Source organism: Betta splendens, chromosome 1 (assembly GCF_900634795.4).
Source record: "Betta splendens chromosome 1, fBetSpl5.4, whole genome shotgun sequence".
NCBI lineage: Eukaryota > Metazoa > Chordata > Actinopteri > Anabantiformes > Osphronemidae > Betta > Betta splendens.
This window is the reverse complement of record NC_040881.3, coordinates 16,897,830-16,917,642: the sequence shown is the minus strand read 5'-3', so window position 1 is coordinate 16,917,642 and position 19,813 is coordinate 16,897,830. Positions and strand designations below refer to the sequence as shown.

General features: G+C 40.1%; 1 protein-coding gene across 1 annotated transcript; it reads right to left on the bottom strand.

The window, feature by feature from the left end:
* Window positions 1-128: 128 nt before the first annotated feature.
* LOC114851158 (complement C3-like) lies at window positions 129-18,348 on the bottom strand. The gene is made up of 43 exons (XM_029142768.3): window positions 18,190-18,348; window positions 16,847-17,042; window positions 16,594-16,756; window positions 16,338-16,432; window positions 16,156-16,244; window positions 15,059-15,141; window positions 14,871-14,958; window positions 14,603-14,705; window positions 14,356-14,476; window positions 14,124-14,239; window positions 13,656-13,802; window positions 12,952-13,051; window positions 12,768-12,862; window positions 12,457-12,648; window positions 9,387-9,542; window positions 8,678-8,807; window positions 8,378-8,446; window positions 8,072-8,269; window positions 7,862-7,982; window positions 7,694-7,782; window positions 7,469-7,608; window positions 7,161-7,373; window positions 6,388-6,451; window positions 6,190-6,279; window positions 5,698-5,904; window positions 5,402-5,477; window positions 5,145-5,304; window positions 4,862-4,957; window positions 4,004-4,154; window positions 3,490-3,575; window positions 3,186-3,263; window positions 2,943-3,098; window positions 2,786-2,848; window positions 2,588-2,669; window positions 2,454-2,490; window positions 2,237-2,327; window positions 2,073-2,162; window positions 1,892-1,994; window positions 1,637-1,726; window positions 1,094-1,186; window positions 900-983; window positions 641-779; window positions 129-447 (listed from the first exon to the last, which is right to left on the bottom strand). The coding sequence occupies exons 1-43, from the start codon at window positions 18,264-18,266 to the stop codon at window positions 303-305; spliced, it is 4,962 nt and encodes a 1,653-aa protein (XP_028998601.1). The 5' UTR covers window positions 18,267-18,348; the 3' UTR covers window positions 129-302.
* Between the last annotated feature and the right edge of the window lie 1,465 nt (window positions 18,349-19,813).

The following is a 19,813-nucleotide window of genomic DNA, read 5'->3' as shown; positions in this document are numbered from 1 at the left end:
ACTATGTTTGCTGCTTGTCTTTTGTGAGACTAAACCAGTCTTTGATGAAGTATGTCCGTAGTGCAGTTGGTTTCTGAGCAAATGTGCCCACAGGATGTAGTTCAGATGAAACATTTAATGCACATGTCTCAACATCTTACTTATTTTATTATTAATTTTGTTCAACTGCAACTTCTTTTCAAAATGAATCAACATTAACCAACATGTATTCTTTAAGTAACACACAAAGTTTAGGATTATGGCTCTTTTATTCAGTAACAATGCAACTGTAAATTCTTATTTATTTTTTCCTTTTTTGAATTTCACTTCTGCTGACATCCAAAATATGTGAACTGGCGGTCCATCTCTTCTATGCCTACACAGGTAGATCTGTGGGCCTCTGTCTGACACTCTGCTGGTGTGGGCCAATATTCGATCCAGGTTCTCTCACCAAGAATGTATTGATATCTGGCGAAAACAAAAAAACTTTAGGTCTGAGGCCAACTCTCTGGCACACACTGGTATAATATTACATGAGGAGTAGCAGCCTATTAGAAAATGAACCATGGGCTGAACAGCAACAAGAAGCAGTAAAACGATATGCTAAACTGTAAGCTACATGTACAGTACAACACATATGATCACATTAAAACAAACTTACGACTCTCCATCCCTGTGAATATCAGTGGACGCGCCCATGATAAGGTAGGTTTTGCCTTCTACCAGATCTAATGTAACTCTACAGTGTGGATAACTGAGGAACGTGCGCTGTTTATCCACAGGATCCACATCAGAGCTCCCTGTAATGAAAATACAGCAAAACAGAGAAAAGACACTTACAGTACTCCAGAGGAAATAACCTAGTTAGACGTAAGACGCTTTTGAAGGAGATTTCACATTTTAAATGATTGATTACTAACCTTCCTTGATGACTTTTTGTACTTCCATTCTGTAGACGTCAGTGGACAATTCCTCTGTGAATTTGACCAGTTTCACTTTGTAGGCTGTGTACACATAAGTTCTGAATTAGCTCATTTAATCTTGTAATTTTACATTCTAAAATATCTCTTCAAATGAGAGGGATGCATCAATTAGTTCAGGTACATTTTCTTACCAAAATCGATTTTGCTGCTCTGTGTACTTTCACATAATTTAGTTGTGCGCTGATCATTTGTAACTTTGTCCTTCTTCTGCATACTGCAGTTTTCTGGAAATACAAAAGAACAGAAAGTGAATATACAACTGATGACAGATTAGTTGAGCATTACAGTATGTGTATGTTTGTAGACAGGTTTATTTGTTAATGGTAAGTAGCAGTAGTTACACTGTAGATACTGTATGTTGGTTAGTGATTTTATGTTCTGGTACTGATTTAATCCCATCTCAATCTTCAGGAGTTTGTTTGCTAGAATTGGGTTATTTTCCTAAGAAACTCCACTTTAGGCTTCATTACATTTTACTGATTCCCTTTAGAAGGGTATGGCTCATCAGATGCAATCAGCAGAATCTCTTTTAGCACATAAGCAGACTTTTAACACATTAATTACTTGTGTCATGAAACAGTAGGTGGATTTGTGAGCTCTGATTTTCTCCAGAGAGCAGATTACTTTATTTTGTAAACACATAAGTAAGTTACTAATAGAATGGCTATTTTTACCTTCAGCACACGTGCATTCATCATTTCTACAGAGCCGCAGCAGCTCTCCAGCTTTCCTCTTTGGGTGGTAGAATTTTACACAGTGTTTTTCTGAAGAAACATGTTTGAAATCAGTCTTCTACTGTAATTGCACCACATTAATAATTGTAAATATTTCATAAATAGTCATATCTACTCTGATTTAAATTTAAAGCCAAGATAAAAAAGTTTTATAAAAGATTCTATGTAGTTTTATTAATAGTCTTTGAGACTTACGGTCATAGTATTCATAGACAGACACAGCAGCTGGTTGTAAGACACCAATATTCATGGGTTGATGGAGCCTAAAACTGATTTCTTCTGGTCGTGTGTGAGAAACCTGCATAAAAATGTAAATCAAAAGGTGAAGTAGAAATGAACAGAGTGAATAGGAAACAGAGAAGCAGTGATGTCTCACCTTGTCCAGATAAATGATGAGTGAGCCTCTTTCTGACAGGACTTTGTTCATCTCATACTTTGAAATAATGCGACCGTGACCTTTAGACAACTACACACAAACATGTAGACAGTGAGAAACCCATTTAAACCATAACACAAACTTATGTATGTAAAGATTCTTACTGCATCCAGGTCATTTGTGTTAACTGTGAAGCCCGTTAACAAACCGATATCCAGGATTGACATGGTTGCATCACGCGCCTTGTCCTTAAACCTGCACAGAAAAGTAAACTATAGAATTTGGAGAAAAACAAAATATGTGGACGAAGTAACATTATGATGGCATGCTGTGTGTAAATCCATGCTACTGTGAAACATTTAAATTTTTACTGATACTTACAGAACCTCTATAGTCAGCTGGTAGACTTTTTCTGCCACTGGAAAAGCAAACATAAATATTAAACACAAAAAAACAAAAAGATGTGTAGGACACACTGGCATTTCGATAAACAAAGACAGAAAGAACCAAATTACCTTCCTTTATTCCCACCGACATGTCAAACCTCTGACAGTCACTCTCCTTCTCTTTAGGCAAAGCATAATACAATGACACCATCTGTCACACAGACAAAACATAGCAGATGTTGTGATCAGATAATATAACTATGTATTAACAGTATTGAGCACACAATGTTAAAATATAAGACAAACGGAAACATATGTGTTGATTACCGTTAGTGTTGCTTCCCCTGTGCCTGTGGCCGTCACTTTCACATCTTGGTTTATGCTGTTGATCTGTGGGAATTTCAAATGAACACAGAAATCATTAGAAGACAAACTGTTTGACACTACACAAGTATGTGCGAGCCAGGTATATGTGTTTTCTCACTTTTGATGTTCTTGTGCCAAAATGGTTGTCCCTGTTGATGTTATAACTGACAGGTTTGGACTTGCCCGGCAACAGAATGTCCACATTCAGATCATACTCCGGTTCTTTTGCGTTGGTCCAGTACTCTGCTACTGCCTGGTAGACCATTATGGTAGCCTGGAGGAAACAACAGTATGTATCAGCCTGTGTTGGAATCCTACATGAGCTAATAATACGACCTGAAGATGAATAAAGTCCTGTTACCTGAGTTGAACCATAGCCTCCTCCCACTTTCTGCTGTTTGCTGAACCATCTTACAACAGGGTTGGCATCTTCAAAGGCCTTTTTTAACAAAGGGGACAATTCAAATATCAAAAAGAAATTGTGAAATATTCACTATATGGATGTTCTGTAAAGCAGTCATTTATACATTAGCCTTTTAATTAAAGTGTATGTATTTTAAAAAATGTAGCAGAAATACAAAATAATGTATTGTCTATAAAGTATGAGAAAGTTTGCATGTGTATCATGAAATGCTGGTTTAATGTCCTTAGTGACATATTCGCACCTCGACCTTGACCAGAGCCAGCAGAGCATAAGCAGTGGCTTCCAGTGTGTAGACATGGCCATTAACTGCAGGCCAGTGAGACAATTCTAATAAAACAGATAGACAACACAGCTTTATTAATATTTTTACTATTTCCATCTTCTTGTATTTTCCCATTTAATAATATATATTATGAATATATATTTATTTTAGATTTGCTCATGGAATGATGGTCTATACAAAGCATTAGTTATTGAGTAAGCATCCACCTCAAACTTGTAGATCTACCTGCACTCAGCTTAAGTGACTGTTGTTGCAGCTATACTGTACAAATATTTAAGTGAGAAGTGTTTACTTTGTCTTTGACTATAAAACTATGGTAGAGCAGTAATGCTGCAGCTGATTATGGGTTACAACTAATTTATGAAACCATTTTGCCCATTTTAGGGCAGATGAATCATTTAAAGTACTGATACTTTTACATATGTAGACTTTGTTTCTTGGTATGTTAAAGAGCACTGCTGATGGAAAGTACCTGGAGAAGCAAACTTGTAGAGGATGTCTCTCTTTAGTTTGCCTTCGTTGGCCAAGGCGTATGACGTCATAGCAACAGCATAAGGGTTGACGAGGTTGGGCAATCGCCTCTCCAGGTACGCCACAGCTCTGTCTATACTGGCTGGCAGGCTCTATGAGGAGTAAGAGATAAAGAGGGGAGGAAAGAATGAGTAAAGATTCTGGTAGATCGCAGGGATATTAAACTGTGAATTAAAAATGAGCCCTAAAGTGAAAATCCACTCAGGGAATGTTGTGGCAACATACTGTAATATATTGATATTTCTGTTTATACAAACCAGTAAACACATATTTAGGCTTTCAAATAAAATGTAGAGAACAGGGTTTTAGGTATCTACACAACACCAATAATCACGTGACCATCAAAGTAAATGTGTTTCGTCTCTTCTTTTGTGAATCTTGCACCAGTAATAATTGGAAATAAATAAATAAATAATGAAATAATAAATATTTAACCCTCAGGGAGCATCATGACTATCTTACCAACCTCTTTCTCACAAGGAGCCTATTCCAGCCTACAATCAGGCAAAACATAGGGTTCACCCTGGACAGGTTGCCACTCCATCACAGGGGCACATACTGTATACGTGAAAAAATTGTTCACTCTCACAGGCTTTCACACAGACATGTGGGAAAACATGCAAATTCTACAGAAAAGGCAACAATAAATTCAAACCCAATTTAAAAAAGGATTAAATCAGTCATGACTTTGTTTTGGCCAGTTACGTGTGACACTAGTGTGTTACAGCTATTGTACTGCAACAACAACACAAACTGACAAGGTAAAAAAAAAAACAAAACACTGTATGCAGGTACTCACGTTAACAGAGGCAGCGCAAAGTGTGCGAGATTCCTGCATCGCAATGAGGCAGAAGGCCGTCATGGAGGCATCTGAATCTGTGCCACGCACATCGCCCTGCACGCACACACACACACACACACACACACACACACACACACACACACACACACACACACACACACACACACACACACACACACACACACACACACACACGTTATTTAACATACAATATGATATTCAACGCTGTGTATTTGTTTTTAATAAATCATGTAATAAAGGCTCATGTTAGTATACATACTATCATCTCTCCATGATACATTTTCCCAACTTCTTTAAACAGTCCATCCGGCTGCTGTGTGTTAAGGATCAGAAACTTGACAGCCTCACAGATCACGTTGGTTTCCACTGCCACCAGACTGTTGGCCATAGATAACACCTTGACAACATAGGCTGTCAGCCTTAGAGAGGGGAATGCAAAAATGGTTTAGTTACATTGATTTCCATATGCATTATGCATTCAGCCTTAGAGAGACTCAGAGTGTTTGAATGCCTCACCAAGTGCTGCTTTGATGATTGGCCCATACAGCAAAAGACCCATCCTTTTTACGGTAGGCAAGTTCATTCTGGTAGCCTGTATGCAAACAAACATTTGAAGAAGAAGATAATTGGATTGATTTAGGAGTCAGTTTTAGTGAGGTCATATAGGAACTTCTAGTATATTTGGCTCGAATATTATGGGGAGACACTGTGTCACTTCACTTCTTGACTTCTGTCTGTCACTTCTGTGAGAATAAAAGTCTCACCCTGAGGGCAACAAAACCACATCATGTATCAGTGTAAAATCAACCTACCGGTTTTGATGTGTTGAAGAGCTTCTGCCCGTTTCTGAAAGCCCACAGTTTCCCACTGCTTGGTTTTATCCAAATATGTTGTTGCAATGACAGGTAGAGTCATGTGGATCATATTCTGCTCTCCACAGCCTCCTGGCTGGTAGATCAGAGTACCCATGGATTGGCCGCTAATGGCGTTCTCCACTAGTGGACCTACATTTTCTCTCCCTGTATGAACACATTAAAAAATTATAAAACAATTGTTACTGGTAAAGGATTACTACTAACAACATCACATGCTTAAATATTATTTCTTAATATTTATTATTAATATTATTTTTACTTTATCCTGCCCAGCAGCTTAACATGAAGCAAAGTAATAAGCTAGAAGTGAATTATGCATTTCTCTTTAAGTGTAATTAGACTGTTGTTAACTCTTCTTGACTTTTAACTTCGCCCACTAACAGACCTCTTATAATGTAATAAAATCTAGTCATGTATAACGTATGTCACCTGTTATAGAGATCTGTGTGCTAGTAGGTGTGGTTGGAACCAAATCTTTCTTAGGAATGGCGCTGTTGATGACTACTTCTTGTTTACCACCTAAAGGAAATAGCAGAAAGCCAGGGAATCAAAACATGATAAATCATCGTACAATAGTATACTGTTCTATGAATATAAAATTCAAAGGTGCTTCATGGATAAACTTACCTACACCCTTTTTAGTGGGGTCAATTTCTACAATATGAGGTGCTTTAACTAGGACGCCTTCAGGCTGGAAACATGACAGACAGAAATCTGCTTAAAAAAATATGTGGACAGTATTATCTATAACTATTATTATTATATTATCTTTAACTAAACACATCATGACCTGATTTCTTACTTTCCTTTCAAATTACCAGAATCAAGCACATGCAACTTTTAGCTCCGCTGAGAAGGCCCAGATTACTGACTCATCGTAGGACACAAACTGCAAATTTGTTGTATAGTCTTGTTTGATTTCACAAATATAACATTAGCTACACCCATAATACACACACAAAAATAAACACATCATCACAATTCATAGACCTGAAATCAACTAAAAGGTTTATAAAATAGACCATTAAAAACGTGTTCACTGCTCTCCATATGATCATACAGCATCTTGATAATGTGTATCAGTGTAGTTAACCACAGAGCATAACAGGAGACACACATCTATCATCTATCTTTGCCCATGGCAACTGTTGCCTAATCACAGCTCATCATTTCAACTTTAGGACAATTCTGCCTGAGAATTATAAAGTTGGTCAATTATCTGTGTCCTATGTACTCTGTCTTGATTCCTGACAGCAAGGAAATACTTTAACTCAATTGTGACTTTATAAGAAATATAAGAAGGACTTGCCATGCAAGCTCTGGAGGCGCTGAGTGCACTATACAAAGTCTGAAAAACTATAGTTCAGCCTTGGGGAGTGAGGTGTGATTGTGTATCTTACCACCACACGCAGCACCTTCTCAATCCCATCACTGAGAGATGATTCTTTAACAGCAGCTTTGACTTGAATGCGGAACTGTCCTTCCTTCATGGGAATAATAATGTACGGAACGGATCGTGTAGTTTGGTGCCCAACCTCAACCTCCTGACGAAACTTTCCATGTTTGGAAGCTGCACTGCATAGATTCGGCTCTTCTATCAGTTCTATGCGCACCTGGAAAAACACAGAGAGATGAGATTGATAGACTTGATCAGATGCTGGAGACAAAATTCATCTGCAGTTAAAGAAATCAGCAGAGTAACACTCACAGTGATAGGATCAGGGGTGTAGTTGTGGAGGATTGCTTTAACTTCCAGCTGCTCTCCACGGACAGCAGCGTAGGGCAGTCTGAGATCAATGAAGAAATCCTTCCTGACAATGACCTCCAGTGGATCCCCAACACAGATTCCTGTTGAAAGACAGAATAGTAAATGTTTGTAAGACCATAGATTCAAACCTATAAAAGGGACAATTTTTAATCACTGAGTCCTCACCCTGAGTCCTTGACAGACTAATACCAGTGAACTGCCAGGTTGTGATTGAGTCTTGCAAAGGAACTCTTTCTTCATATGATGTAGATGCACTAATAAAGGACAAGTGTTCATAATTAGAAGACAATGCAGTTATCAGTGCAGTATTTCTGTGTGTTTCTGTTTCCTCACCAATCTGGGTTTTGTCTAGAACAAGCAGGCAGTTTGATGTTTTTCCACAGCCAACTTTCAGGGAAGTGTGTGCGAGTAACTATTTCATTGCTGTCCATGTAACTGTTGTCATCTTCCTCACCTAATGTAAAGTGAAAGGTTATTAATTTCGTTTTTTCTAACTATTAGTCTGACGTTGCTTTGTCCCCAGCATTTGTCTCTGTCACTTACTTCGAGACAGTATGAGGTTTTCCTCCTTCTTCTCGGCTCGTTGCTTTGCCATCTCCTCACAGCAGTGCAGGAAGGCCTGGACACAGGCTGCACCGTCCACAATGTACTCACTGCGTCTCGCACAGGTGTATGAAAGAGGAGTGTCCCTCATGCCATCCAAACAACACTCACGTTGGAGCTCATCTTTATATTTGCTCACTAAAAATACAGATGTTATAATCAAAGTGCAAAGGTATTGAGCACAGTTGTCAACTAGACGTTGTCAAAGAGAATAGTTTTACAGTTGTGTGTAGATGTGCTTCTTACCTAAGGTGGTTGTGACATCCATTATAGTGGCGGCTCGCTTCTTCCTGCTGGGGGCCGGACATTTCAGCTCTGAAAATAATACAACAGCTTTCTAATTACAAATGCTAAACCACCATAACAAGAAATAGGAAAGAGTAAATATTATCATACATGCTTTCTGTACAATAGTAAAACGTGAATTTCTTGTGGACAAACAGAGCTCATTATTAAAGTTTCCATATGAAGAAATAAAGAATAACTTAAATCCTGATTCTGGTGAAAAGCTGGATGAAACCAGACCAGTAGTGAACCACTAGTCACCTTGTCTGTATGCAGTCCCAGAACCAGCACTGGACTCAAACACCAGCCCAGCATCATAGAAAACACCCATACTGTTCATCCCTCCACCTGGTGTGCAGCCAGTGTCATACTTCTCCACAACATCCCATATCTGTGTAAACACAAATACAAACACATATGTAAGTGTTATATATATATATTGTACTTAAACTTCAGCATTTGCTACAGGATTTTACATTAAGCAACAGCAAACAAACTTAACCTTGTAGAATATGTTAACTTGCATTTAGAGGTTTTCAAACACTGAACAAGTAGTTTATTTACTTCATGATAGAGAACTGTGCTTTACATGTATTCACCCCTTTGGATGCTTCATCATTTTACTGACATTAAAAATTATTCATTTGTCTTTCTTTTTTATCCTTTGTCCTCGTACTGTAAGTATCATGGGTTTGCTGGAACCTATCCCACCCTGCACAGGTCGCTAGACCACATATAGTCACAGACAATCACTCATACTCGCACTTGGAAAACCTGGAATAAACCCACACAGATGCCGGAGAAAAACATTATAAATGTTTTAATATAATAAAATCAATTAAATAATAATAACATGTACTGAGAAATAAGTGTTCACTTCATTTAAAATGACTAAACTAATACAACAGAGGTTCAGCAATTCCATGTTTCCAGGGGTGAATATTTATTGTCACTGTCAGTTGAAAGATACCTTTTTCTGAGTGAGGCGATGCTGGTTGTTCAGGACATAGATACCCTTGTCCACAGCCACCAGTCCCACCGTGGCCTCTGGATCTCCAGTGACCTTCAGACCAAACATTCTACGAGGCTCATAGGATGGAGCAGGTCTTGAAGATTCCAACTTAAGCTATTGAGATGAAGTAAAATAAATGTAAAGTTTGTATGTTTGTATGTGTGTGTGTGGGTTTATATGTTTATATGTGTGTTTATATATATATATATATATATATATATATATATATGCTCACTGGATAGCTCAATCGGTAAAGTGTATACGGGTGGTCCCCGGTTCGAATCCCCGTTAGGGCGAATAGGCATCCAGTGTGGGTCCTTGGGCAAGACCCTTCAAGCTACCGCCTACCTCATATCATGAGTGACAATGAACCACATGAGATACCGGCTCAGACGTCGCCCGGTCTAACAAGGTCTGCGTCAGGTGTTGGGGAACCAGAGCACCTTGGCGAGAAGTGGGCTACTGGAACAAGAAAGAAATGGCTGAGATGCGAGAACAAGGCTCTGTTGGAATGCTACTACTCAAGTAACCCTAGTCAGAGGGGTTACATGCAAAGAATGTGCGGTGAATGGGAACAGAGAAACCCACATTCAAGGCTGACGGCGAAGCAACTAGTAGCTCAGTGTTCCAACATCCACAAACGGCAACTGCTATCACAACTTGAGATTGACGAGATACAACACAAATGCTACGGCAGGGGGGAGCCAGGACGCCAGGTCAGAGGGGAGGTTTCACCATCTCCCCAACCGGAAATTGGGTACGAAGCCCCAATAAGCACAGATACGCTGAGCGAGGCAGCAACTGACCTGAAAGATAAGATCATGGCGAGATTGAACAGGCAACCCCGAACCCCACTACAACGGCTAAGTGAAGTACCATCAGAAAGTCTCATGGAAGATGTGAATGCAGCATTGAGAGCGATCCCTACCACAACAATCACGGAAACCAATGAGCTGGTATACGCTTCAGCATCAGTGATCCTAGAGGTACTTGGCTATAAGAGCAACCATGGGAGCCATGAGAAACAATACCCACCATGGAAACGAAGGTTGGAGGCAAAAATCAAGGCCGCTCGGAGGGAAGTGAGCCAAATGACAGAGGCCCAGAGAGGTGCAATGAAAAGACCAATGCCTAAGAGGTACAGCCAGATGACCATACCTGAAGCACTCGAAACTGCCAAGCAAAGGCTACAAGCCTTGGCCAGCCGCCTAAAGAGATACACCAGAGATAACGAAGCCAGACGAATAAACCGGCTGTTCGCAACACAACCTGCGAAAGTGTACTCTCAATGGCAGGGTAATAACAAGGCTGGAAACTGAACAGTACTGGAAAGGCATATGGGAAAGGGAGGCATCACACAACAGTGATGCACAGTGGCTGGTGGATCTGAGGGAAGACCACAGCAACCTCCCTGAACAGAATCCAGTGACTATCACAGTGGCAGACATCCAACATAGAGTCTCAGGTATGAAAAACTGGACAGCACCTGGCCCTGACATGATCCACGCCTACTGGCTAAAGAAGCTCACTGCAACCCATGAGCGCCTGGCAGCACAAATGAACCAGCTGCTAAGGGATGGGACTCACCCTGAATGGCTGACCGAAGGGCGAACGATCCTGATAATGAAGGATCCCTCAAAGGGTACAGTCCCATCCAACTACCGGCCAATAACCTGTCTCTCCACAACATGGAAGCTCATGTCAGGCATCATCGCAGCTAAGATAAGTGGGCACATGAGTCAATACATGAGCGAAGCACAGAAGGGCATTGGTAAGGATACCAGAGGAGCCAAACACCAACTCCTGGTAGACAGAACAGTCGCCCAAGACTGCAGAATGCGACACACCAACCTGTGCACAGCCTGGATCGACTACAAGAAAGCCTATGACTCAATGCCACACACATGGATCACTGAATGCTTGGAGCTGTACAACATCAACAGAACTCTAAGGGCCTTCATTGCAAACTCAATGAGGTTGTGGAAAACCACCCTTGAAGCCAATGGGAAGCCACTTGCCCAAGTATCCATCAAATGTGGCATATACCAAGGAGATGCACTGTCCCCACTGCTGTTCTGCATAGGTCTGAACCCCCTCAGCCAAATAATAAACAAGACTGGCTATGGATACCGACTCCGGAACGGGGCCACCATAAGTCACCTCCTCTCTATGGATGACATCAAGCTGTACGCCAAGAGTGAGCGAGACATCGAAAGGGCTGGGCTGAAGGACAGCACAGAGGCACTCATCCTGGCTGCACAGGAGCAGGCCCTGAGCACCAGAGCCATAGAGGCCCAGATCTACCACACCAGACAAGACCCAAGGTGTAGACTGTGCAAAGAGGCCCCAGAGACGGTCCAGCACATAACTGCAGGGTGTAAGATGCTGGCAGGCAAAGCATACATGGAACGCCATAACCAAGTGGCTGGCATAGTATACAGGAACATCTGCGCGGAGTATGGACTGGAAACCCCAAGATCAAAGTGGGAAACACCTCCCAAGGTGGTAGAGAACGAGCGAGCCAAGATCCTGTGGGACTTCAAGATCCAGACTGACAGAATGGTAATGGCGAACCAACCAGACATTGTGGTGGTGGACAAAGAGCAGAGGAAAGCCGTAGTGGTGGATGTGGCAATACCAAGCGATGGCAACATCAGGAAAAAGGAACATGAGAAACTAGAGAAATACCAAGGGCTCAGGAAAGAACTGGAGAAGGCTTGGAAGGTGAAGGCCACAGTGGTGCCTGTGGTGATCGGAGCACTAGGGGCTGTGACCCCCAAACTGGAGGAGTGGCTACAACAGATCCCTGGAAAAACATCCGAAATCTCAGTCCGGAAAAGTGCAGTCCAAGGAACAGCAAGGATACTGCGCAGAACCCTCAAGCTCCCTGGCCTCTGGTAGAGGACCCGAGCTTGGAAAGTGGATGAGAGACCACCCGCGTGGGGTGAGAAGGGAGTTTTTTATATTATATATATATATATACTTTTTTTTTTTTTTTCACGGCGGGTGTTTAGTGTTTGTGTCTTACCGAGCCCATGCATGTGTCCTTGACATCCACCCAAACAGAGTCTGATACTATTTCATTATCACTTGGATGGTAGTAGGCTACGATGCGGAAAGACGGCAGCATGTCTTTGGTGATGGGGACGTTCAGGGTTATTAATACATTACCCTGTGCTTTGAAACGATCATGTTTCACAAGTTGACCTCTGCTTAGGATCTAAAAACATAGATTTACACACCAAAAAATCAGTGTATACATCACAAAATGTGGAATCTGGCAAAAGACAAACAGACAAAACAAAACATCCTCTTATCCATAGGTAAAAAATTGCTAACCAGGTATGTGATGTCATTCCCTCTATTTATCTGTTTGTTGAGGTTGAGGGTCATTTTGAGGTTGTCTCCCAATTTAAGATTTGCTGTATCCACACCTGTAAAATGTTTTTGATTCATTAATACAGTTAAACGCTACAGATGCTGTCACTGCCATCATATGTTTTAGCATCAGGATTTTTTTTACCTATGTGGATGTAGCTGTTGCTGTTTGTGACATATGGCTTAGCTTCCATGGTGGCCGTCGCTTGTCTCTGAGGTGTAAGACGAGGGGAGTTGGTCTTGGCCTAAAATTAGACATGAAACAAGGTTAAACATGCATTGGTACGTACCAATAAAATATATTTATAACAGCTTAGTTTTAACCTAATAATTATTAACCTGCTCCAGTTTAGCACACAAATTAAAGGACAGGTAAAATAGGTTTTAGTATGTGGTCAATAAAAGAGCCACTTATAGTCTGCATATGGTTGCTACATCATTTCATTTCAGTCCTGCCAAGTCCTGCCAAGTTCTGGGGTAAAAGTACATTAGACCTGTTTCCATGTTTTTTTATGTCAAGTGTGGGTGTGGTCCATAACTGGGCCTTTGCTTTGGGTCGCCACAGCCCCGTAGTACAATGCCCTGATCACTGTCTCAGGTGACCTTCAACCATTGTGGAAAAAAACGATATGTCAACAACTTTTCAGCTTCAAGGATAGATTAGCTGCTGCAAAAAGTGGGAATACAGGATTTATTTGTAATTTCTTGGCCTGGCAGATTTTGTCTGGCAAAGCTAAAACACTGTACACTAAATGTGTACAGTGTGGTAGCCTTTGATTATTATAGAACTTCCTTTAGTGAAAATAGATAATGACAAAAGCAATGACTAAAAATATATAGGAGACTTACAGTGATAGGCAGTGTCTGAATTCCTGCTACTGTATTGATGGTAAGCTTTGCGATGCCATTTTCTCCCGTGTTACCCTTCATGTCTCCTGGACCCACCACCACTGGAACACCTTGTGCTGGAGTTTCATCAGGATTCAGAACTTCAACCTGTTAACAAAGAAACAACAACTGAACAATCAGAAAACATCTGTCTTAATACAACTTCGCTTCTGTTGTGAATTGGCACCATATGAAAAAAGTTGAATGAAATTATTGAAACACTTCATAAACCGCATCTTAGTGAGTTAGTTAGTCATTAGTGAAAAGTTATGCAAAAAAAAAAACAAAAAAGTTATGAATTTAATTCAATTAGAAGCATTATGTTTAATTAACAAATACAAATTAATCATAGGGTCTTATGATTAGATAAAAATATTGTATAGAGCCATAACACTGTATTCAGTTTATGTAAGTAGAAACAGGCTTTACCGTCACATCAAAGGACATTCCTGGTTTGAAGTATTTGGGTGTTTTTTTGAAGTAGATGGCATAAGGTGATGTGACGATCTGGATACCTCTCACCTCTGCTTCCACCATTTCACCACCTGTGAGTTCAAACAGAAGAGAGTTTGAGCTGCTGATTTCTGCTCGACAACTGTAGGAGCTGATCATCAATACAGTACATTTACAAAAACACACACTCACACATTGTTTATCTTACCGCTCTCTGTGAGCACACTGACTGCTATGTAGATGGAACTCCCAACCAGGGCATTGATATTTGGAAACGTCAGTGTGATGTGCTCTCTCTTTAGTGTGACAGCTCCCTTCCCGTTTTCAATCTGACGCAACATAATAAGCAGATATATAGTGACATACGGTACAAGATTCAGTCGTCTATAAATATTTACTGATAGAGCGATAATTATTAAATACTCTCAAAATGTAAATGTTCGGTTTGTACTAACCATGACCCTCTGAAGTGAACTGGGAAAGCTCTTTTTCTGACCCTCTTGCATAACCCCAAACACAGCATATGCTGCTCCGTTCACCTCTTCACCAAACAGATACCTAGAAACACATGATGTGGATAAAAAAAGACAAATAAACTTGAAAATTAAAAACAGACTAGCAAGCACTATATATACACATTACGTTTTATGTTCTCTTCCAACAAATCTATCAATCAACCATAATCTCTATATGAATTATGTAAAAACAAAACTCTTCACATACGTAGCTTGAATATTCACAAGGAGTTCATCACTGTCCACATAGAAGAAGGCGCTTGCAGGCTTAATTTTAACCTCGAAACTGGGCAGAACTGTAATATCAAATGTGTTTTGTTGTGTGCAACATCGAGCAAAAATTTACAAAATGCTGAGAAAATGTTTTATAGAAAATAAGTCATAAATTGCACTCACCATATTCTTTAACCTCAAACTCCGCAGAGTAACGTTGCTGAGGGTTGTTGTGGAACATGGCCCTGACTTTCCAAAGTCCAGGACTGAAAACAGACACATATACACAGACACACACCCACACAGGGCTATAGTTAATATCTTCCTGCAATACTTTTCTGTCAATTTTCTAATGATATATTAAATGGTATGGACGCTACTTTCTGCTAAAGTTCCAACAATGCAATGTGCATAGTTTTAAATATGATAGAATCTGTTACAATAATACAATTTCAGCAACTATCAACTGACCAACTTTTCTTTTTTAGTTAGATTTTTAGTTGTTTACAAATGGGTAATTGAAAAATATTGGAAAATGGCTAATTTTTCATTTTGACTAAACATACTTATTTGATTTGATTTTTCAATTTGATATGATGTTCTTTGAAATACATGGGCCAATTCTTATATGAGATGGAAATAAAGTAACTTAAGTTCATCACAATTTGTTAGATATGTCTTTAGAAGTACAAATTATGAATCTTTGGAGATTCTTTGTTTCACGGCATTGATTTCAGGTCTTTGCTTTTAGCTGCAAGTTAAGAACATGGACATCAACAGTTAGTAAGAAAGTACCACTGATGTTAAGCAGAATGAATACAGAGAGAGAGCAAAGTGTCAGATCACCTGCAGCTACAATGAATGTGCAACATTAATCGACAGCATGTTTCCGATTTGAAGCTGCCACGTGGATCAAGACTACAGGCTGTTCTATGCTTCTGCTTGCTTCTGACCGGTTCATAAGGGCTAAAACCCCCACATGCAAAGTAGCAGAGCACCTATGTAAACCAACAGGACCCTGTGCAGGGGTGCAAAAAGCGATAAAAGCTTCTAACGGCTGTTCTCCTTCAATATAATCATAGCTGTGTGAGTACTAAGAAGGTGTATCAACTCACATATAACCTGATTGGACTTCTGTTTGGATTGAGTTATTTTCTGGTGAAAACGGCAATGATGTTGAAAAGTGTCTCTACACTACGTCTTGTATCCAGATAGAATACATAAAACACACAATACCACACCGACATATACATTATGCAACATTTTAGTTAAATGTTCACCTGACAATTTCACCAAGTTGGTAACTTCCAGAGTGGATCCCTGACTCCAAAGAGACTGGATCAAGTGGTAGAATGATGTCGTCAGGAGTCTAAAACATACATTGTGTTTAGCAAACCTATAGTCTTCTGTCTAACAAACATTTAATTCTGTGCCTACTGTATCTGACGATTAAATATTATACCACAATCTCAATGGCAATAGATGCATCAGTCTGGGTTTGGTCATTCCTCTCTACAGGCTCCATGCGAGGCGTCACTCCAAACATCCTGTAATGAACTGACAAAGAAATCTGTGCTCACTTCTCAATCTTTACTAGACGTGATTATTTAATAATCTTTTTGTGTAATATTTAACATTTGTACAAAAACTTCACAATGCAATCATTCATTTAAAAAGACATTCTTGTTCACTTCAGTCATGACACAGCATGAACTGACCTTTAGTGTCGGGGGTGTAGATGGTCTTGTCTGTCTGAATGAAGATGTATCCAGACTGGAAGGACACTAAGACGACCTTCTCCAGCAGCCGGTCAGGGAACCGAGCTTGGAGGTAAACATACTGCTTCAAGTTGGGATCTTTACTGAAGTCGGCTGCAGGAAGCTACGAAAAGTATAATGAGACACAACAGTGTGAGTTACATCATGAGCCTGTCAGGACTCCACATCTAGAAGCCAACAGGACTTGATTTACCGCTATTTGTCCAAACTGCTGGAAGTTGTTTGCTGCAGTGAGAGTCACAGTTGTGCTTGTCAGTGTTTTGGTTTTGGTTGGATGGTTCATCACACTGATTTCAACCCTCTGGTCTCCTCCACTACAGTCCTGACACTCCACAAAGACGTTCTCTGCTGTTCCTACCCTCAACAAGTTGGGAGCAGACATCACCTTCCTGCAGAGCAACGAGAACAGATGAATGATTCAGTTATAGTATTTGTTGCACACATCTCATAGAAAAGTGGTTTATTTTAATTACTGGTTGATCATTTATACTGAGGCAAAATGTGCTCACCGCCCCTATTGTTGTTATGATGTGTTCTTTAGTTAGTTACATTCAACATCTTAACTTGTCCCGATTACAACAAACAAACATACACACATTAAGGTCTTCTGTGGCTGCATGGACTTTAAACACATTTCTCAACTTTGGATTATCCGGATAAAGATCCAGCCATGAATCAACATTAGATTTCATCATGGCTTGACTTTATTTGCTTTGTTTGTCATTTTGGTTTCAAAGAACTCAAAACAAGTTGGCATCATTTCGAAACACCACATTACCTTGACCCATGTCACACGACCTGCAAAATGGGCTACAAGTTTTCATTATAAAAAGTGAAACTTAACATTATACAATTTGTGCATTGGTTTCCAAAAGACACACTTAAATTAAAATCGCTGTAATTCCTAAATCCATCCACCTTCTACTGCTTACTCCCATAGGGGTGATGGGGGGTGCTGAGGCCTATTCCAGGTACCCTAGGGTGAAAGACAGGGTACACCGGGAGGACAGGTCGCCAGTCTATCTAAAGTGGGCAATGTAGAGTAGCCAATCAACCTAACCACATGTCTTTGGACCACTGGAAAACCCGGGAAACGCCCCGGGAATCAGACCCAGGCCCTTCTTGCTGTGAGGGCACAATGCTACCCACTGTACCTCCGTGCCACCCTAGTTGCTAGATGGTAGACATTGAGCTTAGTGTCACTGGAGAGAAAAAAAGGAAACCTAATCTGTTAGTTGTATGGAAGCAAATGTACAGATACACAAACTATACTTAACTAAATATTCTAGCTTGGCCTATTTTTATTTACATTTTAACAGAACGGTCTAAAGCTTCATTTATGCTAAAGTACTGACTGACTTAACTGACCTGTAGTTAAATTTGTAATCTAAAATCCTAAACTATGTGAAGAAACACCTAATATTATTAATGATGAATTATCCCAAAATTAAAATGTATTAATTATATTAATGAAAACATGCATTTCTAAACATATATTTGTTGGTAGATATTCGTATTTTTGGAAGGTCTACTTACAATGGACCTCCATTAGCCAGAGATACCAGAGAGGTAAAAGCCAGAAAGGCCAGTAGCCAGAGCTGAGTCCCACTCATCCTCCTACCAGATCCTGTCTTACTGTCAGACTAATGTTCTGTTCTTCACCTTTTATCTCCTGAGCTCCTCATTCACCTCCTCTCAACCTCTTTACTGTCTATTCCCATCCAAAAGGTTTCACTGCACAAACACTTACATGACTTCCCAGCAGCTATTGAGAAACATTGTTTGACTAAATGTTATCTCCGCTCTGTGGAAAAGGTAAACATGTGAAAATCAATGAAAGTGTTCATTTTAATTTTAAACTTAAAATTATTATTGCTGAATAAGTACCTGGATTTCTGTGTTAACAAAACATGTTAGTTGAATGTGTTTTCTTAAGGTTTTAGTTGTGAATCCCCTGCCAAATTAAAAACATAAAACAAAAACAAATCAAAATCAAACATCATGAACATGCAATAGAGGGGTGAAAGTCCTCTTGGATAATTCCTGGGCAACTCTGGATGGACTTTACTCAGCTGGACATTTTGCAAAACACAGTCTGATTCAGACATTATGTACATGTTCTATTAGATTCTAAACTTATACAGTATATTGCAATTAACTATCAGATCATTATATGACTTTTTTTTATTCACAGCTTTAAATGGATGTTACTGATATGTTTCCAAGTTATTAAATGTCTCAATGACTACATGTCTTGTCACTCCTATGCCATTTCTGTACGTGCTGTTAACGAATGTTCATAAATGTGTTTGTGTAATGTATTGTATTGATATCAGGTTGAGTTTACTAATATTGACGTAAAGTTACAGAATCCAGCGGTCATTGATAAGTGTTTGCCTGGGGCCAGAGTGGGCATTGAGTCTTATCTTAAGCTCCTGTCTAAGGATAAGCGTAAGTACGCTAAGATCGTAATACACGCAGGAGCTATTGACGCTCGCTTACGCCAATCGGAAGTCACTAAAACCAACATTGAGTCGGTGTGTTCCATTGCCAAAACAACGTCGGACTCCGTAGTTTTCTCTGGACCCCTCCCCAATGTGACCAGCGATGACATGTATATCGCTCCACCGCTGGTTGTCTTTATGGCTAATTAGAGCAGTTTTGGGGGGAAAACCGGTGCTGATTAGAAGAGACGACGTCCATCCTACGTTGGACGAAGCCTCTCTGCTCTGTAGTAATATGGTCATGTTGCTTGGTCTCCCTACTCTGTGACAACACAGGACGCAGAGTTGCAGTCTTACACGCCTCTCTGCATGATCTCTACAGCCGCCACCCCCTCTTAGTCTTAGTTGTCACATAGAGACTGTCTGCTCCCCTACCACCTAAACTATACAAGTCACAAACAAATCAAAGAGGAGTAACAGAATTTAAAGGGGTCATATCATGCAAAATCCACTTTTTAGACATTTTGGAGTGTTCCTATGACTCTATGGGTCACATATACACACACTGAGCACGGTAGAAATGCATTTCCCCTTTTTTCACATTTTGAAAATGTAAATTTTCTCATCCAATGAAGACAGACCTCATCCGCACATACTGTAGTTGTGGCGTGCAGCTTCACTTGCAACACGCCAAGAAAACAGAGCGTTTACTGATG

Coding starts and splice junctions, on each gene's coding strand:
- LOC114851158 (XM_029142768.3), bottom strand. CDS start 18,266: ATGAGTGGGACTCAGCTCTGGCTACTGGCCTTTCTGGCTTTTACCTCT. Junction 7,983..8,071: donor AAACCTCATACTGTCTCGAA/GTAAGTGACAGA, acceptor ACTTTACATTAG/GTGAGGAAGATGACAACAGT. Junction 1,727..1,891: donor TGTCTATGAATACTATGACC/GTAAGTCTCAAA, acceptor ATGTTTCTTCAG/AAAAACACTGTGTAAAATTC.